General features: G+C 45.1%; 1 protein-coding gene and 1 long non-coding RNA gene across 4 annotated transcripts in view; both read left to right on the top strand.

The window, feature by feature from the left end:
- Positions 1-19,969, top strand: part of LOC144411368 (uncharacterized) — a 63,351-nt gene that overhangs the window by 26,613 nt on the left and 16,769 nt on the right. For 2 of the 3 annotated variants that reach the window (XR_013468524.1, XR_013468523.1), the window contains one exon: positions 335-637. The exons of the other annotated variant lie outside the window; for it this stretch is intronic. This is a non-coding gene — a long non-coding RNA (uncharacterized LOC144411368). The remainder of the gene's footprint in view (positions 1-334; positions 638-19,969) is intronic. 3 annotated transcript variants of the gene reach the window in all.
- Positions 3,926-6,421, top strand: sox2 (SRY-box transcription factor 2). Its single transcript, XM_040184071.2, has 2 exons — positions 3,926-5,436; positions 5,650-6,421. Exons 1-2 carry the CDS (start codon positions 4,472-4,474, stop codon positions 5,657-5,659), a joined length of 975 nt encoding a protein of 324 aa, XP_040040005.1. The 5' UTR covers positions 3,926-4,471; the 3' UTR covers positions 5,660-6,421.

Genomic DNA, 19,969 nt, shown 5'->3' on the forward strand with positions numbered 1-19,969 from the left:
GGCCTATACAAGAGAGAACAAAATGGTTATTCAGGAGGACGCTTTAGATTTTTATTGTGGGTTTGCTATTCACAAAGAGCACCGTTATTGTATTAAAAAGAACCATCTGTGGCAGAAACAATGGCTTCAAATTATCTGTGAATACCCAGTGAACAAAATATAAAGCTTTTTTCCTGCTCATTATGTGGGCTAAGCTAGGGGGTGGAAGATAGGAGAGGAGAGGCATAGACTTTGCTATAACTGACTTTTGTTGTTCTTGCTTGCATTCTTCTCCTTTTTAAATCGGCCCCCTTTTCACATTGTGTGTCGCCATAAACGGCTTTTCTTGTCGCAGGGCGAGCGGGAAAGAAGACAGCGGAGCTCCACACAGGCAGCGGGGCTCCGCGCGGCTGCACGCCGGATAAAGCGAGCCGGCTGCCGGATGGGATCCGCGCGGGGACTAGCGGCAGATTGGGCGGCATGGATGGGGGGGGGGGGGGGGGGAGAAGGTCGCACACCGACGGTGCCGGGTTTGGCGTTTTAACGGCCGGGCGGAGGCGTCGTCGCAGGGTGAGGCGAGAGGAGGACACGGAGGAAGTTGGGAGAAACGGCTCTTCAGGTTTCTGTCAATCAAAACGAGAGGACTCCCAAACTGAAAGTAAGTTTGAGAGCGGCGGAGAGGAGAAGCCGTGTGTGTGTGTTGGTGTGTATAGGCTATGTTAATGTGTGTTTGAGCCGGTGTGTGTGTGTGTGTGTGTGTGTTTGTGTGTGTGTGTGTTGGCGTGTGCGTGCGCAAAACATGCCGTGTTGTGGAATGACACCGCCTGGCATCGTGCGCGTGACTGACTGCCTCGGCTGTTGTTGGCCGGTTCGGTTTTCTACTCAACATACTCAGGGATCATATGTGCAGAATACATGGTTATCAGATTCCACGTGTTTCCTTGATGTGGCCTGATTAAATTATGTTTATTTGATGTAACTCTTTCGGTGTTTATTTTAAAGAATCATCGTTTTGAATTACAATTTAAGCAGCACGCCTTATATTAATACTCAGGCTTCACTTAGAAGACATTAGACATTTAATTGTATTGTATTCTACCGAATATAATGTTGCATATCGTATTTCCACTTATATTGAATTATATTATCCTTTCATGTTATAATTAATACTAATTATAATTGTAATACTTGATTGGCATCTGGTCAACTGTATAACCGGGTGGATGTTTATGCTTTATAATTGGTTTTATTTTAGTTAATCATCGCTCCAAATTACATAAATATCTGCCTAACATATTTGGTTCTAACATATGAACAAACCAATACTGGCGCGTGTGATTAGACTCATTGCCGTCTTCAAAAGATATAGGATAAATGTTCTTCCATCTATTTAAAAAGAAACATCGTTATTCCTGATTTTTTAAATAATTTCCATGTGAGACTAATATTTTCATAAAGTATTTCCTCTGCTGCGTCTCCAGCTGCTGGTACGGCCCCTAGTGGCAAGAGTGTATTTTATGGGCTATGGGCTATACAATTGCAATATTTTATTTTTCCCTATACCAGATTGAATTATTTTTGATGTGTGTATATTTACATTGTGTTTCGACAAATTGGGATTTACCGATGTCACACCGATCGACGATCCACAGACATTGTCATACATATTTATGTTTGTGTTACTTTGATACAACTAAGAGTTGAGACACGCTGCATTCTTCCTGCGCGGCAGCTCTTCGAATATATATCGAATATATATATATTATTTTTTTCCAGCTGTATTATCGATTTTCTCTCGCTTGTTTTTGCAGCGTCCTATCACCTAAATTTGTCCACACCACAAAACAGTGTTTTAAGATCACAGCGTGCTGTTGGTTATATTTGCTGTATCCATCCCAACCTGGTGTAGCGGGGGGCTTACAAGTGGTCCAAGGGAGCCGCCCCGCTAGTTTCTCCAGGTTTTTGTCAAACAACGGCTTTAATTCAGGATGATTGTGGATGCAAGGCCATTCCTGGCTGGATGGGGCCTGCTTTCAGGGAGCCGCGGGGCCCCCGCTGTTCCTTTATTATCATAAGCAGATTAGAGGTAGCGGGGAACACACTCAGATGCAGATAGCAGCCGAGCGGCCCATTTCAACCTTGCATTATAATGGGCCGAGCTGCATGTGTCGCCTCTCGCAGCCTATTAAGCACAAGATGAATCTTATGTAAGGTTGCCGGGGCCGGCATAATGAGAGTACGGGGGCTCCGCTCCTCCATTTATTATCAAATGACCAAAACAAAATAATAAGGCTTGATCAATTCACTTTCAATTACGATGTAATCTAGAGACAAGCATTTAAATTTAATTATTTCAGGTGTATGTACTTGATCTATCTTTAATTATTGAGATTGTCGGGCCTGCAGAGCCAGACATGGTCGGTAATTTTTTCTTTGATTGGGGTGGTTGTGTGTGGAATATATTTTTAAATACGTATATTTATTGTTTGCTGCATTTCACACACATATAAATATACATTTAACTGGACTAAAGTCATCTGCCATTCCATGAAAATAGATAAACCTGTCTGGGCTTTTGGGGTTGCCTGCAGTTCCTCTTTTGTCCAGTGGTCGGCGCTGGTGCCACGCAGCAGGACGCCCGGTCTTTAGATGGGGATTCAGGAAACGGAGCACAGCCAGTGGCACCAGAACTCCCAACCCTGCTAACTTTAGTTGTCCGACATTAAAACCCTACGAGGGAATTGTTTCTGATTTAAAGACGAGGAGTTGCTTCTTTTTTTTTTATCCCTCTGATAATATTCGCAGTCGCGTCGGTTTGATCCCGAATAGAGTGAGTCGACACCTTCTCGCTCACACTAATTGGCCGACACGCCTGTTCGGGCTCAGATGAATGAGCCGTGGCTTTTGTTCAAGCACACTTTATCTTAACATATTCCTCACCTTTACCCCCCCCCCCCCCCCTCCACCTACAAAACCCCGGCCACAACAGCAGCACTGTGGCGGTGGAAGTGGAGTGGAGTTGGGTCTTTGTCCGGACAGATGTAGCGACAACATCCCAAACAAAAACCGCTTATTTGTGCTGAGATGAGCCCCGTCTGCCTTCTGTGTGCTGGCATTCAACTTCACTAAACAAAAGGACGGGGGGGGGGGGGGGGGGGGGGGGGGCATCTTGGATTACCTTTCCTCTTTTCAACGCTAAAAATCCAGTCGTGGCAACCAGCCCCCTAACACACACACACACACACACACACACACACACACATTCACACTCTAACACCGCCATTCAATGCTTTGAGTTAACTAACAAAGTTTATTTAAGTCTTGTTATGTTATTGGGGCCTTAAGTGGGGGCATTAGTTACTTTTTGATTTTGAACAACAGACGGGTCACGGGCGGGACCTAATGTGAGAACAATGCTGTTCTACACAAGTTGACACTGACACCATTCATGTCAACATTCAAGGACTCTGTTGAACACTTTTTTATCTATTTTATTCTAATCTAATTTCATGTCACCGTTTTGATTTGTGACCTTTGGGGATTTAGGCGTTTTAGACTGCGCGTTTAAATAGAAAACATCTCGGAACACGTCAGAATTTTTTTAGCCTTTAAACATATATTTTGTGTTCATTATTAAAGTTTGTAATCGTAATTTGCTCGTTTGAGTGTGCAAAACGAAACTGCCATTCGACAATTGCCGACAAACGTTGAAACTCCCTGTATAAAATATAAGAAAACGTTTGTAAACCGCGTGCATACATTCTCATAGAAACATCCCCACGAGCCTGCGGATGGTATATTTGCACTTTACATTGGCTCATATGGACGGTCTGATATCGCAAGTATGCGTGTGTGCGTTGGGGCAGAGCAGACCCCGCCCATTTATGCTAATTCGTCTCTCCCATTGGCGTGTCAGAGGGAGCGGGCCGGCTCTGATTGGCCGCCTCGAAGCCATTTATTCGCTGACAGCCCCGTCACATGAATGGTTGTCTATTAACTTGTTCAAAAACTATCTGGAGTTGTCAAGGCTCAGGCGGACGGAGGGCGAAAAGTACAGTGTGTTGATTCTTTTTCGGAGGAGCGGCTGGAGAAGTTCTGTGGACACAACCTAGCGAGGGACCTTTCGGGAGGAGGCTCTTCGTCACCCGCGCGCTCTGAAAAGCACTCACCGAGCGGAAGAGACAGACACAGACAGAGAGAGAGAGAGAGAGAGACAGAGGGTGAGACAGAGGAGACGCGGCTCGGGTGCTTGTTTTTTTTTTGTTGTCCAGAGAAAAAGTTGCAGAGAAAAAATCGAAAGGTAACTTTTTTTTTTTAGCAGCAGCCCGTTCACCCCTCACTGTCCCGCCTCTGGCTTGTGGAGTTTGTCTCTCTCTGTGTGTGTGTGTGTGTACGTGCGCGCGTGAGCGGGGTGGTTGCTATTGTTGTTGTTGTTTTCCTTTTTATTTTTCCCCCCCCTCTGCGCGGGAGCCCCAACTGAAAGCTGTTCCCGATGTATAACATGATGGAGACTGAACTGAAGCCGCCGGCTCCCCAGACCAACACGGGGGGCCCGGGCAACACCAACACGTCCGGCACCGGCCCCAACCAGAAAAACAGCCCGGAGCGGGTCAAGAGACCCATGAACGCCTTCATGGTGTGGTCCCGGGGCCAGAGGAGGAAGATGGCGCAAGAAAACCCCAAAATGCACAACTCGGAGATAAGCAAGAGGCTGGGCGCGGAGTGGAAACTTCTGTCGGAGAGCGAGAAGAGACCTTTCATCGACGAAGCCAAGAGGCTGCGGGCCCTGCACATGAAGGAGCACCCGGATTACAAATACCGGCCCCGGCGGAAAACCAAGACGCTGATGAAGAAGGACAAGTACACCCTGCCCGGCGGGCTGCTGTCCGCGGGAGGCAACGGGATGGGAGCCGGCGTCGGCGTCGGGGTCGGGGCCGGGCTGGGCGGCGGGGTGAACCAGCGGATGGACAGCTACGCCGCGCACATGAACGGCTGGACCAACGGCGGGTACGGCATGATGCAGGACCAGCTGAGCTACCAGCACCCCGGGCTGAACGCGCACAACCCGGGCCAGATGCAGTCCATGCACCGCTACGACATGAGCGCCCTGCAGTACAACACCATGGCCAGCTCCCAGAGCTACATGAACGGCTCCCCGACATACTCCATGTCCTACTCCCAGCAGGGCACGCCGGGGATGACCGCCCTGGGCTCCATGGGGCCCTCCTCGGTGGTGAAGTCCGAGTCCAGCAGCTCCAGCCCGCCCGTCGTCACCTCGTCGTCCCACCGGGCCGGCCCGGGCTGCCAAAGCGGGGATCTGAGGGACATGATCAGCATGTATCTGCCCGGGGCAGAGGTCAGCGAGCAGTCCGCCCAGACCAGGCTACACATGTCCGGGCACTACCAGAGCGCCGTGCCCGGGACGACGATCAACGGCACGCTGCCGTTAACACACATGTAAGAGACACAAAGCAGAGAGAAAGAGAGAGAGAGAGAGAGATTGAGAGATTGAGAGAGAGCGAGAGAGAGAATGAACTTTTATAAGATAAACTGTGGACTATTAACGTTGGACTATTTTTGTACAGAAAAATTTTGGGGTGGGAAAAGTTGTATAGAAGTCTCCAGAAAAAGGAAACACGACTCTTTTTTTCTCTTTCATTTTATTCAAAGGGAGCTCTAGAGGAACGGTAGGAGATCCCCTCTTCACTGATGGATGAAGTTTGGAAGACTAGAAAGTGGGAGTCGCAATCAAATGTTTTATTATTGCAATCACCTTTTGTACAGTATTTATCAAAGAAACATTACAATCAGATGAAATTGTTTGTTAAACTGCAAGAGGTTGCATTTTTATTTTCTTTATATATATATATATATATATATATATATATATATATATATATATATATATATATATATATATAAAGCAACGACAGTTCTGCCAGAATATTAAAAATGAAGATGGCAGAACTGGAATTAGGGGAGCGATTAGTTATGCTCCTTTAATACTGCAAATATTGGGAACGAAAAGGGACGTCAAAACGAAACAGGTAATATTGTGTTTTTTTCCATATTACATAACATTTACATTTCTTAAAAAAAAAAGAAAAGACTTTTTTTCTCTCACACAGCTTAAAATAGGTTGTTAATTTATATTTCCGTCTCCCACTTTTCATCTGTTAGAGGTATGACGCTGGTGTTCTTTATTTTCTAATTGATTTGTACAATTTCTGTATATTTACTGTGATATTTTAAGTTTTTATTTCAAAAATTCATTCCCGTAGTTGTATTTTAAAAACTGTGGCCTGTACGCAGAAGCCAACCACTCTATGTATATATCTACTGGAACTAATACCATCCTTATAACAGTTACAATTTCAGCTGAGTATATTTTTTTTCAATATGCAGTTTGAAATGAATAAATTTTGGAAATTTGGATACTTGATATTGTTTGAGTTTTGATTTTATTTCATGTTATGTGTGCAGGTTAAATTGTCATATGTCTTTCTTCGGATGTTAATTATTCCCTGTAAATGTAACACTGACTTTTTACGTCTTCATGAATATAAAATATTTGACAGCTAACATAAATAACAGTTTTGGAGGGTGCTTTGCTTTTAAACTCCACTGATCAAATAACTCAGCTTGTGCGTCGTGGTTTCTATTTTCTAGTGCCCGCGGACGGCCCCATCCAGACAAAGTTTGTTGCCAGTTTCCTAAAAAGGGGGAAGAGTTTTCCACAACATAATGCTCGACATCCCCAGGTATAGATTGACGTTTCTCCTCTTAAAAAAAAAAAACAGCACTACAGTTACAAGCTACATTTAAGAATAACTATTTTCTTTTTAAACAATTTTATTTTGTCCTTGTGTTATAAAGTAATTTTGTAGAAGTGTCAGAAATAATTTAATGGGGCTGGGAGATGAGTGATTACATATCTAAATATAAATTGGATTTATTTCCCTCGTTCAGTTATTATAGATTTCAGTGCAGTGACAGATGGATTTCTGTCGTTGGTGGATTTCTATTTTCTAATGACACTTGACGGTGACAACAGCATCTATTTGGATATTCATGAGTAGCCTATTTAGCCTGCAGCAACCTAATCCTCTGGGCTCAGGTCTGTTCTCATGTTGTAACAGCTCATCCTGTTTGCTTTAACCAACAAAGTGCGATATTATTTTTTCTACTCTTTTTTTTCTTCTTCTCGTCTAAATGATCGAACTACAGTTTATTGGCCCTCAATGTCCAATTACAGCATCCAAATTGAATGTGAGCCTTCTTGAAAGGAGCCACGCGAGCGGGACCGGCCGGGCGTTTTTTTTTTTCTCCCGCGATGTATCTAAAGTCCCGAGTGTGGCCATTTCAAAATTCCCTGTTTAATCGAACGGGCCCTGCTGTTTCCCGTTAACCCCGGTTCTCACGGTTCAAGCTCTCCGGTGCCTCCACACCACCGCCTTCACAACCCCCCCCCGCCTAGAAAAACAACAACCTGGAAACGGTTCCAAAATGTTCCCATGCATCCTTGCAAGCCAGACTGCCCCCCACCCCCTAAAAGAATCCCTCTCCCCTCCTATAATAATAATCCGTATGAGCTAACTGCTCGCTCGCTCTGAATTTAACTAACGGTTTTTAAATCTTGTGTGTGTGCGCGCGCGCGCGTGTGTGTGCGCGCGCGTGTGTGTGTGTGTGCAGTGAGGTAGATTAGGACCGTTGTCTCTTGCAGGCTGGGTCCCGGGGGAGCAGAGCTCACATTAACCGGCAGATGAATATTTGAAGAGGCCCCTCGGTATTTATCGGGTCCCCCCCCCCGCCCCCCGCCCCCCTCTCTCTTTCTCTCCCTCCTCTCTCACTCACTCAAGAGGTCAAGGAATCGTTTGTTGTCCCATTAATTATTGATCGGAGCAGCTGAATTGGTTGTAATAGCTGAGACCACCGGTGATAAACAAGTTGTTTCTAAAAGGTCGGAAGATGCATCAAAGTCTCCGTTTTTTGTCACCGGGCCCCAGCAGGCCTGCAGGCCCCGTGAAATGATTATTTCTTTCCCGCGTTGCACCTTTGATGTGCTGGAAAAGCTTTTTGAACAGAGAGACTATTTGATGTATTTGATTTGGTTAACTCGTGTTTCCGTCAACCGCTGCAGCTTATTTGTAACGCCTGTAAAGATTGCATGCTGAGACACCTGAAGGCCTGGGCTCATTTTAAAATAGTATTTCACACTTATATGCTGTTGTATTTGTAAAATAGTCACACTTGTATCGTGTTCTATTTGCTAGGCCCACTGAGATGCTGATGGCAAAACCACCGTGAAATACATCCATGCTCACTCTACGTACTTGTGAAAATCTGTTTTAGAAATGTAAAAAAAAATAGTATTGCGAGAAAATATTAAATTCAAATGTGAGTGAGTCACAAGGTACACGGTAAATGTTCCACTCTGAGATCGCGCTATCTCAGGAAAACATTAGCTTGCGTTCGGCTCGTGAGCGTTCATAATGTGATTTAATCTCAGCGGCGCTCCGCTTCAAACTTTAAATAACGGCGCTGGTGATACAGGGAATCAAGTGTCCAAAATGTGCCACCTCATACGGGGGTGATGCGTGGAACTCATGCCACCTCGACATCTGAAAGGGTTCTTTTTTTTTTTTTCTTCGTAAAAATAGTGTGCGCATTCTGTTTCTAATCTAAAAAAAATGTTCTAGTCACATTTCCCTTCACAACTTGGACAACCAGGTGTGCTGTCACATAGAGGCCCGCTGAAGGTGTTCGCACACGTCCTTTTATCCACCCACCCGCCCGCCCGCCCGTCCGTTCATCCATCCATCCGTCTCCCCTTCTGTTGCTCGCGTGCGGAGTCTGGCTGTCGCAGCTCGAGGATATTTGGACTGCAACAGGTGGTAAGCGCGCGCCTCTGCTATTTTCCTTTTTTTTGGCCCCGCTTTAAGGAAAAAAAAACCCTCCCAGATGTTATCTATGATAACCTGACGTGTGCGTGCGCGTGTAGGCCTCAGGCTCTTTCTCGTTGTCTTTATCACAACATTGAAGTGTGACGTTTCCCCGTAATTTTAGAAGGAACTGTTAGCATACATGTTTTAATTAACAGGTATAGGATCTGGATATGATTAGTTAAAACAAAACCAGGCTGGGCATAAAAACATTAAATAAACAAAATAATATATATGAAAAACATGAAGATAATTTCAATCCACAATGCAGTTTCAAAGTCAGTTGTATCTGCCTTCAGCTTACACTCTCCAAATTCTGTGTTTATTGTTGAAGTATATTCATTTTAAAATTAGGTCAAATAACCCTCCCCCCCCCCCCCCCCCCCCACCTCCCCGACACACACACACACACACACACACACACACACACACACACACACACACACACACACACACACGCGCAAACAAAACAAGCTTAGTGGCCTGCAACGCCACGAGAGCCACTTTCCTTTTCACCACGTTGTGGCTCATAGAGAGGAGGGGACGTGACGTCACCCGCTCGTTAGGCGGTGCGTTGGTCTTAATGCGTTTCCGTCGCTTAGTTTACTTCGATAGCGAATATTTTGTGGCAACCAAGTAATCCAACCGCCATGAGGAGAAGCAGCACCACGTGTGCAGGCCGGTTGGACTACACGCTACATGTAGTATATTAAACCTCATCTCATTAACACGGAATACAGTAATAAAAAAATATATTCTCTATACATCTCTAGAATTTTAATGGATATTTTTTTTTCAAAAACTTACTCGTGACCCACAAATCTTTTATTATAGAACACAAAGACATTTTCTAAGGTAGAAACGGCGGAGGTGTTTTTTACTCGCGATTAATATATGTTTGATGCGTTCTACTTTTTTTCGATAACGATTCCGTGAATATAGTAAAAGTGAGATTTATTGGGCCAAATACGTGCAGCTTGTGCCTTTTTTTAAAGCGCAACCCGTGTCCGGTAGTGAAGGGAAAGGAGAGTTGGCCGTGTGAATCCAGACGTCCCAAGTGACGAGGAAACAAAAAAACTCAAATCACAAATAGAAGGAACGATGTTTTCTTCTGACACCCAGAAGGCTTGTTGAAAGTCTGCCCCACATCTCTGCCTCGTCACCGAGGATGACTGTGAGAATGGCTGAATGGCAAAACTGTCAGAGCAGAGCGCATTGTGTCTACGCGCATGCGTGCGTGCGTGTTTGACGCCCAGAGGGACTGAATGGCGGCCAGTAGCCTGCTGATCGAGCGCAGGTGCAGGGAAGGGAAGCGGGCGGTGTGTGCGTGGAGAGGGCTCTCTCTCTCTCTCTCTCTCTCTCTCTCCCCCCCCCTCGCTCTCCCTCCCTCTCTCCCTCCACCTCTCTCCCTCTCTCACACACACACACACGCATTCAGTCACTTCCATTGAATAGGACCACACACTGACACAGACCAGCATGCCATCAGCCTCGCGCTGATCTCGGCCTGCATTCTCAGAAGCTTGGGGCCTCTGCGACCCCCCCCCCCCCCCCCCCCCATCTCCCCCCTTCCTATCACTACGTCACTAGCGACTCGAGCTCCATTTATCATTCCTGCTCATTGATACTCCGCTTTAAATGGAGCGTCATCATTCTTGAGAAAAACACTTTTTTGGTATTATACCAAAAATAATGTTACTACTATGTTACTACTTAAACTACATGTTTTCTTCTGACTTTGGTTATTTGGTTTTCTTTTTCTGCGATCGGCCACTTCACAGATGACGATTAAATTTGATGATGATGATGATGTATAGTCTTTATAAAGGTAAACTCTCACCCGTGTCTGCTGCCAGTCACATGTTTCTGTGGAAAAGTTTTTTTACGCTGAATTTTCAGTTTTTATTCAGCATTTGAATCCCCTCTTTCGTTCGTCCAGTCTTTACGCAGTGGTAATTCACCATTACCGACCCTTCAGGTGTGATTGTCTAAAGATAAAATAAAAGAATGGCGCAGAACACACGCGGTGGTTGGTTAAAGTTCCAAATGCTGCCGCTCTTTATTCCGCTTGTTTAGCATTCAAATGAAAACTACTTTTCATACAGAATCACAGTTTAATGCAGATAGCGGAAAATGTCTCTGTGTTGAAGTGTTGAAGGTCTGTAGAGTTGGAGTCTTGTGACGGAGGGGGTCGCGGGGGACTTTTCCCTCAGACGAGAGCCGACCAGCAACAATATAAGGCCTGTTGTGTTGTGGCCTGTCGGAGAAACCCTTCAGCTGTGCGCAAAAAACTCATCTGACCGATCCAATTTCTCGCTAATAAATCAGCGGAGGTCATTACAAAAAAGCTATTATAACTCCACAATTTTAAAGTAATAGTTTTACCCCCCCAGGGCGCTCGAGGTACTTCTTATTGAATTGTCGACCCCATGTCTTAACTCTTTGGGTGCTTTTGGGGAAATCGATTACAAGATGATACTCAGAAATGGTAAACCAAGAAACCCCAAATCTCACTGCTGAGTATCTCATTACGTGTGTTGTTTTTTTCCTAGTTTGTACTGGATTAAATGCCACTTTATAAAGTGATTTAAATTGAAATGGAGACTAAAAGCCACCGCGTCCATCAGTGCTTTTAAGATCGTCCCACTCGTTCCCCTGTGCACTTCAATGCGCACCCTTATTACCCCGAATATAAAAAGCGAGTGTCAATGTGCAACTAATTCGAGTTAATACAGCCACCATGACAGTAAAACGCCACGCTAAGTGACCCTCGTCGTCTTTTATTTATTTTCTTCACAGCGTTGCTACCGGATCGGCATCTCTTTATTATTTAACAACGTCAAACTGGAGGTGCTGCTGTTGGGAGAAGACCACAATGCGGCTCCGAGTCAGGAGATCCACTCACCAGCTATATATATATATATATATAGTCCATGTAAAAAAAAAAGGAGAAAAAAAGCCGGGAGGACGGGGGCCATTTCAGCAATAAATCTGAACAGATTGAGTGTGAAAGGGGGGGGGGGGGTCAAATAAATCGTCAAATTAAATAAACAATAAGGGCAGTCATCAACTTTGCAGACGTGGTGACATGCGTGCATTTAATCATCTCGTTCCGCGTGGGGTTTGGTCTTCGGGCCGCTGAAGCAACAGGTGATGCCCGCGTGGGACCGGCCCGTCGCGCGGCTGCACGGTAGTGAAAGTGGCGCACGGTCTGCTGCTCCTTTGTTGTCCAAATGTGGAGGAGACTGTTTACGGATTCTCCTCCACGGGTTCAGAGAGAGGAGGAGGAGGAGGAGGAGGAGGAAGAGGGCGGGGGGCACACTCAGCGGAAGCCAGAAGGAAAAAAAAGACCAAATCTGAAACCCTTTTGATATGTCAGGGCAATTCATTCATTCTTGGGGTGAAACAAATAATAATAAACGGGCTGAAAAATCTGCTGCCACCAGGAGTTTACTGTGTTTTGTTGCAAAACTATTACAACGGAACGGCGGATAGTATTGGAGGTGTGTGTGTGTGGGGGGGGGGGGGGGGGGGGGGGCTTAAAAAAACTAAAAGATGTGCTGCTTCCTGAGAGAGATTCCTTGATGGAGAAGGCTGTTGAGCTGATGGGACTGAATCATCATTAACAAGCCAACAGACACATGCCCCCCCCACCCCTCCCCCCTCCAGCCCCTCTCCCCTCCTCTGGTCTCATTTCCCAGCATAGACACTAACCTCTTTCACTCTGTCATCAGCCCGACTCTCTCTCTCTCTCTCTCTCTCGACCGACCGACCGACACACAACAGCACCATCCATTGTTCTCGGCCCTCCACCCCCACCGCCCGGCCCCCCGACCCAACTGTTGACCAACAACTCCACTGGCACATTAAACTTGGGGGGGGCTGTCCTATTTTAGAACACCAGACATTCTGAGATGCTGCAACGCACATGCCGGATGAACAAATACCGGTTGGTCCATTCGAAATAAAATGCAGTTTGTTCGCTTGTGCTGCGTTAAATTACAGAAACCCATACGCCCCCCCAATACTTAACACTTTGCCAACGCATTGGCTGCTTTTCATCACGTGCAGACACCCCAGGACAGACATTATGTTAAATAAACAAAGTAAGGGAAATGTGTTTGGTGTGTAAAGTGCTGCTGAGGAGATTATGTTTCACTAGTTGACACTGTGTTGGTTAACGCACGGGACGAGGTGTTAATGTGGGTTAAGGGTGCTTACATTACAACGTGTCAGAGATACTGGAGCTGTTCGAAGGCTTTGTCGGCAACATCAACATGACAGCTACACACACACACACACACACACACACACCTTGCATAGGCTAAGCTCGTCCTTCAGACAACACTCCCCACGGTGTTTCCCCTCAGTCTGCACTTATTTCCTCCTCTCTTCCAGAATCAGATAGAAGCATCTTATAAGAAGATGATGACAGGATCCTCTGAATGTCTTTTGGCAAATGTTTTTGTGTAATTTGGACACTTCACTGCACTATTGTAACAAGTCACATTCATACATCCAGAGCATCGCCCTATAGATTCCTCCATATGCTCTGAATGCTCCATGTCGTATACTTTCCAGGGGTGAATTATTCATTCAAAGGAACCTCGGCTGGTTCACTTGCATTGTGTTCTCCTCGTTGGCCAAATACATTTGTAGTATAACAGATTACTCTAGAAATAATGTGTATTCCTCTTTCTCCACATCATTTAAGTCTAAATAAACATTAGTGACCGTTTCTACGGAACAAATACTCGTATAACACAGTTTTCTCAGTCACACTAAAAGCTGTCACCACTGTGGGTTGTTGTCAAGAACAAATCCACTTAATTATGAACCATTTAACAGAACTGCTCTTACGAGCTGCCACATGATCGATTAGTGGCACAGTCAATCTTCAAGGTGACAACGGTGTCATAATTAGGGCTTTAATGTAATCAGGCATCTTGTCAGCCCTACACATTGTACAGTCCCTCACAGCCATGAAACTCACACTAAATATCCAGTTTATTTTGACAGGTTTAAACGCTGCTTTGGCTGATATGACTCAGACAGTTGTGTTCAGCATGCGGTGTTTGCAGTGGGTTAATACAAAATGCACCTGCTTACAACGTGAGTTGCTCGTCGAATCGACTCTTTGTTTTTGCTAATGAAACCCCGATTTGGTAGAAAGCCGCGCGGACCCTCCCCAACGCCTTTCTGCAGTCTTTCAGCTCCTCTGAGCAATTCTCTTTTATTGAGCGTAAATCCTCGTTCCCAGTCGATCATTTCTACTGTAGTGTGGATTTCGATTGATTGCGTCAGTCACTACCAGGCTATTCTAGAGCTGGTGACTCTGAGGTCTCCGTCTCTCTCTCTCTCTCTCCGACTCTCTGACAGGAGCTGTTGTTGGATGGAAGAGTGGGCTCTTTCAGTGTGGGTGTCCCCTCGGGGCCAACTGCGAGAGATAATCAGGCGGGGCAGTTACAGGCAGACAGACAGACGCAGCAGACTGAAGGTTTTTCTCTCGTCAGACCGAGGCACATTCGGGAGACTAGTTATTAGTTATTTTCCATAATTAATGAACTGACGTTTGTGTCATAAGGACCTTTCGTGGTGAGAATGGGTCATTTTCCTGTTTGAAGCCTTCAACAAACTGTGCAAACGTTCAGGCAGGGCGATATGGTCTGTAAATCAGTGAGTGAGTAAGACCTTACCATCACTATCATCTTTAAATGAGGGCATAACCGTCAGTTTGCATAAACGGAGAAATTAAGATTGTTGAGGTTGTGTCCCTTAAATAATATAAAAATGAACAACTCACACATGCAGCAGACTTCTATCGTGTCCCGAACAAAGTCGTTTCCCTTTGGGGGTAATAAATATATCATTGTGTGTCCCTGAATGTCACTCAACACACAGAGATCTATAAACTTTTAGTCGAAGTCTGCTTGACTTTGTTTTTCATGACAACATATAAACACGGTTATCCCCGAGTTCCCTGTTTTAAAGCACTTTCTGTTGCTGTCATTCACAATCCACGTTAAACGAAGTGCTTGAGTTCAAGAGGAACTGTCCCGATTTGGAACTTCAGCTTGCTTTACTTGAGCCGCATGTTTGCAAAGGTTGCGTGATCATAACTGGCCTCATCTGTGGAAGTTTCCATTACACCGTTTCTGATTACAGGTGTGTGTGTGTGTGTGTGAGCGAGACATGGAAAATATCTGGCCGCAGAGAGAGGGAGAGGTCTGGCCTGGGTTGGGCAGGTCAATGCAGCAGCATTTGATTGTAAATAAGAGAGGAGTCAGTTCACACGCCGATCAAGTGACTGCCGGGAACAAGCGAGCCATTTGAATCAGGTGGCTATCTCCCTATCTGAGAGATCAGAGCCCTGTCACCCCCCTGCCGGCCTCCCCCCTCTGCTCTCGTCATTGTGTGTTGCGCAGTGAGGGACACCCACCCACACACACACACACACACACAAGTGGAATGACATGTCCCTCCCTGCTGGCTATGAGGGCAGGCAGAGTGGCTGGATGAGATTTCACTGTCTCACGTTAGGAGAGGTGAGGAAAGGAAGAGGAGGAAAGAGGAGAGGAATACCCCCCGCAGTACTAAGTCCCCTTCTGTTGTCTGTCAGGACAACAATGTGTGTTGAAATTATGCGTGCATGTATTGCACTTCACAGTTTTTTCTCGAGGCTTGAACATAAACAGGCACAAATGTACCTTTAAACTGCAGAGAAAGTGACCTCCCGATTCATCCACTCGCTGAGGTTACAAGATTACACCCAAGACTTAAATACGTTTGGTCTGTGGTCAAACCAGCTTTCCAAACAAATCAAGTCTGCACATTTTATCATTTGAAAAGAATCAGCTGTTTTTTTTGCCATCTTTTCTTAACGATTCACGATTGATTTTACATTGATTGACTAATTATTCAGCCAATAACTTCTAATAAACAAATGCTCCCTGTGCTTTGACCACGATGCTCTTCATTTCGTCTTTTTGTCTTAATAAAGGCAAATGAAAACTGGATCAAATGAAGCTCAAAAGAAGACACGCACACACACACACACACACACACACACACAGACACACACACACACAGACACACACTTTTATGCTGCATCTCGACAACGACCCCCAGGGGAGGCGATAATGTGTGACAGCTGCTGCCTGTTCATATCGATTAAATGACAGCCCGGATCATTTACCGATTTACCGACTGCCGGAGCTCAAACGTGAGACGCGGCCCCGAGGCGCAGCTCAGTGCCCGTTAGCTTGGACGGCCTGCACTTCATGTTCAGACCGTCACCTCCGCTCCACTGTGACAGATACAAATAACATGATTTATGTATCATCATGATGTTTCAGGGATACATTTAGCTAGTTACACAGTTTTGTAATCACTGGGATTTTGAAACACGATTTTCCTTCATAATATATTAAAAAAAGGTAAATAATAAAAAGCTGGTTAGGCTTTAACCATTGCGCTGTTTGAAAGGCACAAAATGTCAATACCAGCGGACATCTCTATCAGATCACAACAGGAAGATGAGAAAATATGATGATATGTGATAGAACAGAGAAAAACAACTAACAAGATTTGTCTGAGAAAAATTAAACTAATAAAAACATTGACCGTCATAATAAAAGTAAAGGTTAAAAAATGGCCTGAATTTAGCAGCGAAGATATGCGAAATAATTGAGGCATTATTCTCGACCCCACGTCCAAAAGACATTGTGTGCAAGAAGTATTGACAGAGTGAGAATAGTGAGAAACTCAAACTCAAACTGATTGATTAACTTGAGGAGGAGGAAGAGAAGTTCAATGGCGAAAAAGGGGGTTTGATTTGGAGCTTTTTCAGCCGCTGGTTGAGAGTTTTTTCATTTTTATCAAAGACAGCTGACATCCTCGATCTTATGAGCAGGACGTATTCTATTGCAAGAGAATTGGTTTGCTCCTTGTCTGTACAAACATAGTGCAGTGGAGGGACAGGGCCATACGAGACAGAGCAGGACAGGGTGAGACCAGAGGACACTGGACCTGTCAGAAGAGACAGAAGTTCCGGCTTATTTAACGGACAGTAAACCATATTATGTGAGAGAAGACGACAGTTTATCAGGACCGGACAAGAAGACAAGACACGAGATTGAACCGGAAACCAAAACAACAGATTATGATTGGACAGGAGAGCGTAAGGACAGGGCTTGAAACACAGTCCACGTTTTTGTATAACGTCCCTGTGGGTGATGCGAGTCAACACCACTCGCCGGGACGGGACGGGACATTTGCCGCTGCCAGCTGTCCCGGGCACTGAGCGTCGCTGGCTTGCTGCGTGCACGCATGATGTGTGGCCTCGGGAACGAGCCAGGTGAGGCTGTTGAGATGAGATTAAAGCAGAGATGGATCAATCACTTTGGTCTGTGGGCCGGTGAGCGACAGCTAGCCCCGGGGACGCAAACACAGAGACTATTGATTTTGAGTCTCCTTCCATCAGATCTCTCTGACTTGCTCTTCTCAAGGCTCCTGCACACAGCCAAACGTTGACAAATGCATGTATGGACACAATGAGGGGAGACCATGTTTCTTTTACTGTGTCCGTCTCTGCGTCACTCAGTTCGTCTTGTTGGGACTCTCGCTGTGTGTGAACCTCGGTTCGGCAGGAACGGCCCTCTGGCCATGTTCTCTAACGGGCCTGACGGTCATTTAGCCGCACGGAGGGAGGTCTGCAGGCGACGCTCAAAGGAAGCCGTTAGCAGTAAAATGTCATATACTGAGTAGTTTACGGCTCGTTGAGAAGTGCGGCCCCGACAAAGGTCAAACTTATCCGTTCTAACTAAAACAAGAAGTCACGCAGTGCTGTAAAAGAATCGGATAAAACGTTATTCTTATTAATGACAGAAGTTGAAATTTGTGTCCTCCAACTACCTTGATCTCATGCTTCTCTGGAGTCTCTTCCCTTTGCTGAAGGTCTTTGTCACTTCAATACATCATTATTTTTCCTATAAACCCCATCAACAACTTCTCTCATTTTATTTTACTTTTAGTTTTTCCTAAAACAATAGACATATCTACACTTTACTGTGGCATGTTATGGGGGAACATTTAAAAAAAAGCAACAGACACAGCATAAAAAAATACACTGATATAAACTGCTAGCATACTCGTACTTATTGACCTGCTATCGGGAGTCATATGGTTGACGTTTTTCCTTCCGTATTAATATAGAGAGGTGGTGGACCATTAATCATGAAACTGATATTTTCTAACACACTTGCTCATCGTCAGATTTCATCCGACCTTTGGAAACGCTCCAACGGCCGTCAACTGACTTATTGTAGGCAAAACTTTTTCCACCACTTTTGCCTTTGGCACTGAAGAAAGGATATGATTTGAGTCGAGTTTCCAGAAAATTTTTTATCAAATGTGGAAAAACAAACAAACAAAACCGCCTCGGCGTGGCTGGTGGCCGATGGGAGGGAACGTCTGTTTTGGGAGCCGTGGCCCAATAAGGCTAAATACCAGACGGTGAATAATCTCCCAGTAAACTGTCTACTCATGAAAAACACAGAGATGCAACAGCAGCAAGTCTCGCTTTCTGCTCAGGCCCCCCCCCCTTCAACCCCCCCACTCCCCCCATCGCTCGCTCGCTCTTTACCAATGTGTGTGTGTGTGGTTCTCTCTCTGTCCACACCGTACTCTCTCTTTCTCTCTCTTTCTTTACTTTCTCGCTCCGGCTCTCCTCCCCCTCCTCCCCCTCCTCGCTCCCCGTCTCGTCTCAGTAAGTAGGATAAGGCTTGGAGAGCTCTGTCGTCGTGGTAACTGCCAGAAGTATTCAGTTTGAAGTTTGAGGAGGTCAGTTTGCGGGTCACATACACACACACACCCAGAGGACCTGAGAGCCAGTGGGCCCGGGCCCCCATGCGGCCCTGGCCCTCATAAATGAGGGGATGAGGAGGGGGAATGGATGTTTCTCAAAGGGCAGGGGCCACGGCAAAGCTATGCACATAACAGTTTTGGTACCAGAACTTTTTCAATCTCTGGGACTGAAATTAAGCTGATTATGAGTGTTTGAATATCCGACTCTGAATTGGTCTTTGTTGTAATTGGATTTTTTGCAGTTCAGTTACCCTGATGTTCATTTCCATTGATGCTTTAGGCTCATATTCATATGGTATCTAATCCGTCTTTGGTAAATGGAAGTAAACCGGATCATTCTTAAGAAAGTAAAGTAAATAAATCAAAACCTCAATAAAAAAAAGAATACTGCTACAAGTTAGCGTAACTTGCTTTTACTTTCATTAATCTTTTCTTTTAATTTGGATTTAACTTTCCCAAAATGAACTTTTCGCTTGTAGTTATTGTGTTAACTACAAGTGTTGAGATCTTTCACACAAATAAAATAGCAATAACGCATCGTAAAAGAACAGGTGAAAGTTAAGTGGTATTATTGACACATGTTGCTGCTAATTTACCACTTTATAAACCTGAGAAATGAAACCACTATTTCGTTCATGCTGTTCATATAGTTTAATGCAGAACTTAAAGTACAGAGTAACCACGAACAGTCCACATGCTACAAATAAATGTGCTTTTACATTTGCCTCAAATGGTGATGAATGTGGCAATATGGATATAAGAAGAGTACACGACTAACAATACACATTAATTTACAGCTAAACATTGACAATGCAAAGCATCCCAAATATATTTAGATTTTTAGGAATCATGTGACCCCTCCACTACCACTGCAGGTGTCGCCCCCTAACCCGTCTGTAGGACTGCCAGAGCCCCCTGGATGCCACTAGAAGCTTCATCTGTGCCACAACATCAGAAAGATCTCGAGGAGTTTGGATGAAGTGGGATCGAGAATTAAATCGTCCCCACAATATCACTCACTTGTGTATAAAGGCCCGTCGAGCTGCGTCACTGACCTTTCATTTCTAACAACAGGAACAACAGGAAGAGGAATCAGAGGTTATCGGAGTAGTTTGCAGTAGAAGTGATTCTCGTTTTATTTTCTCCAACTCCCCCCCCCCCCTGTGTGTCTCTCTGTGTCTCTA

This window comes from Gasterosteus aculeatus, chromosome 8 (genome assembly GCF_964276395.1).
Source record: "Gasterosteus aculeatus chromosome 8, fGasAcu3.hap1.1, whole genome shotgun sequence".
NCBI classification, from domain to species: domain Eukaryota; kingdom Metazoa; phylum Chordata; class Actinopteri; order Perciformes; family Gasterosteidae; genus Gasterosteus; species Gasterosteus aculeatus.

Coding starts and splice junctions, on each gene's coding strand:
- sox2 (XM_040184071.2), top strand. CDS start 4,472: ATGTATAACATGATGGAGACTGAACTGAAGCCGCCGGCTCCCCAGACC.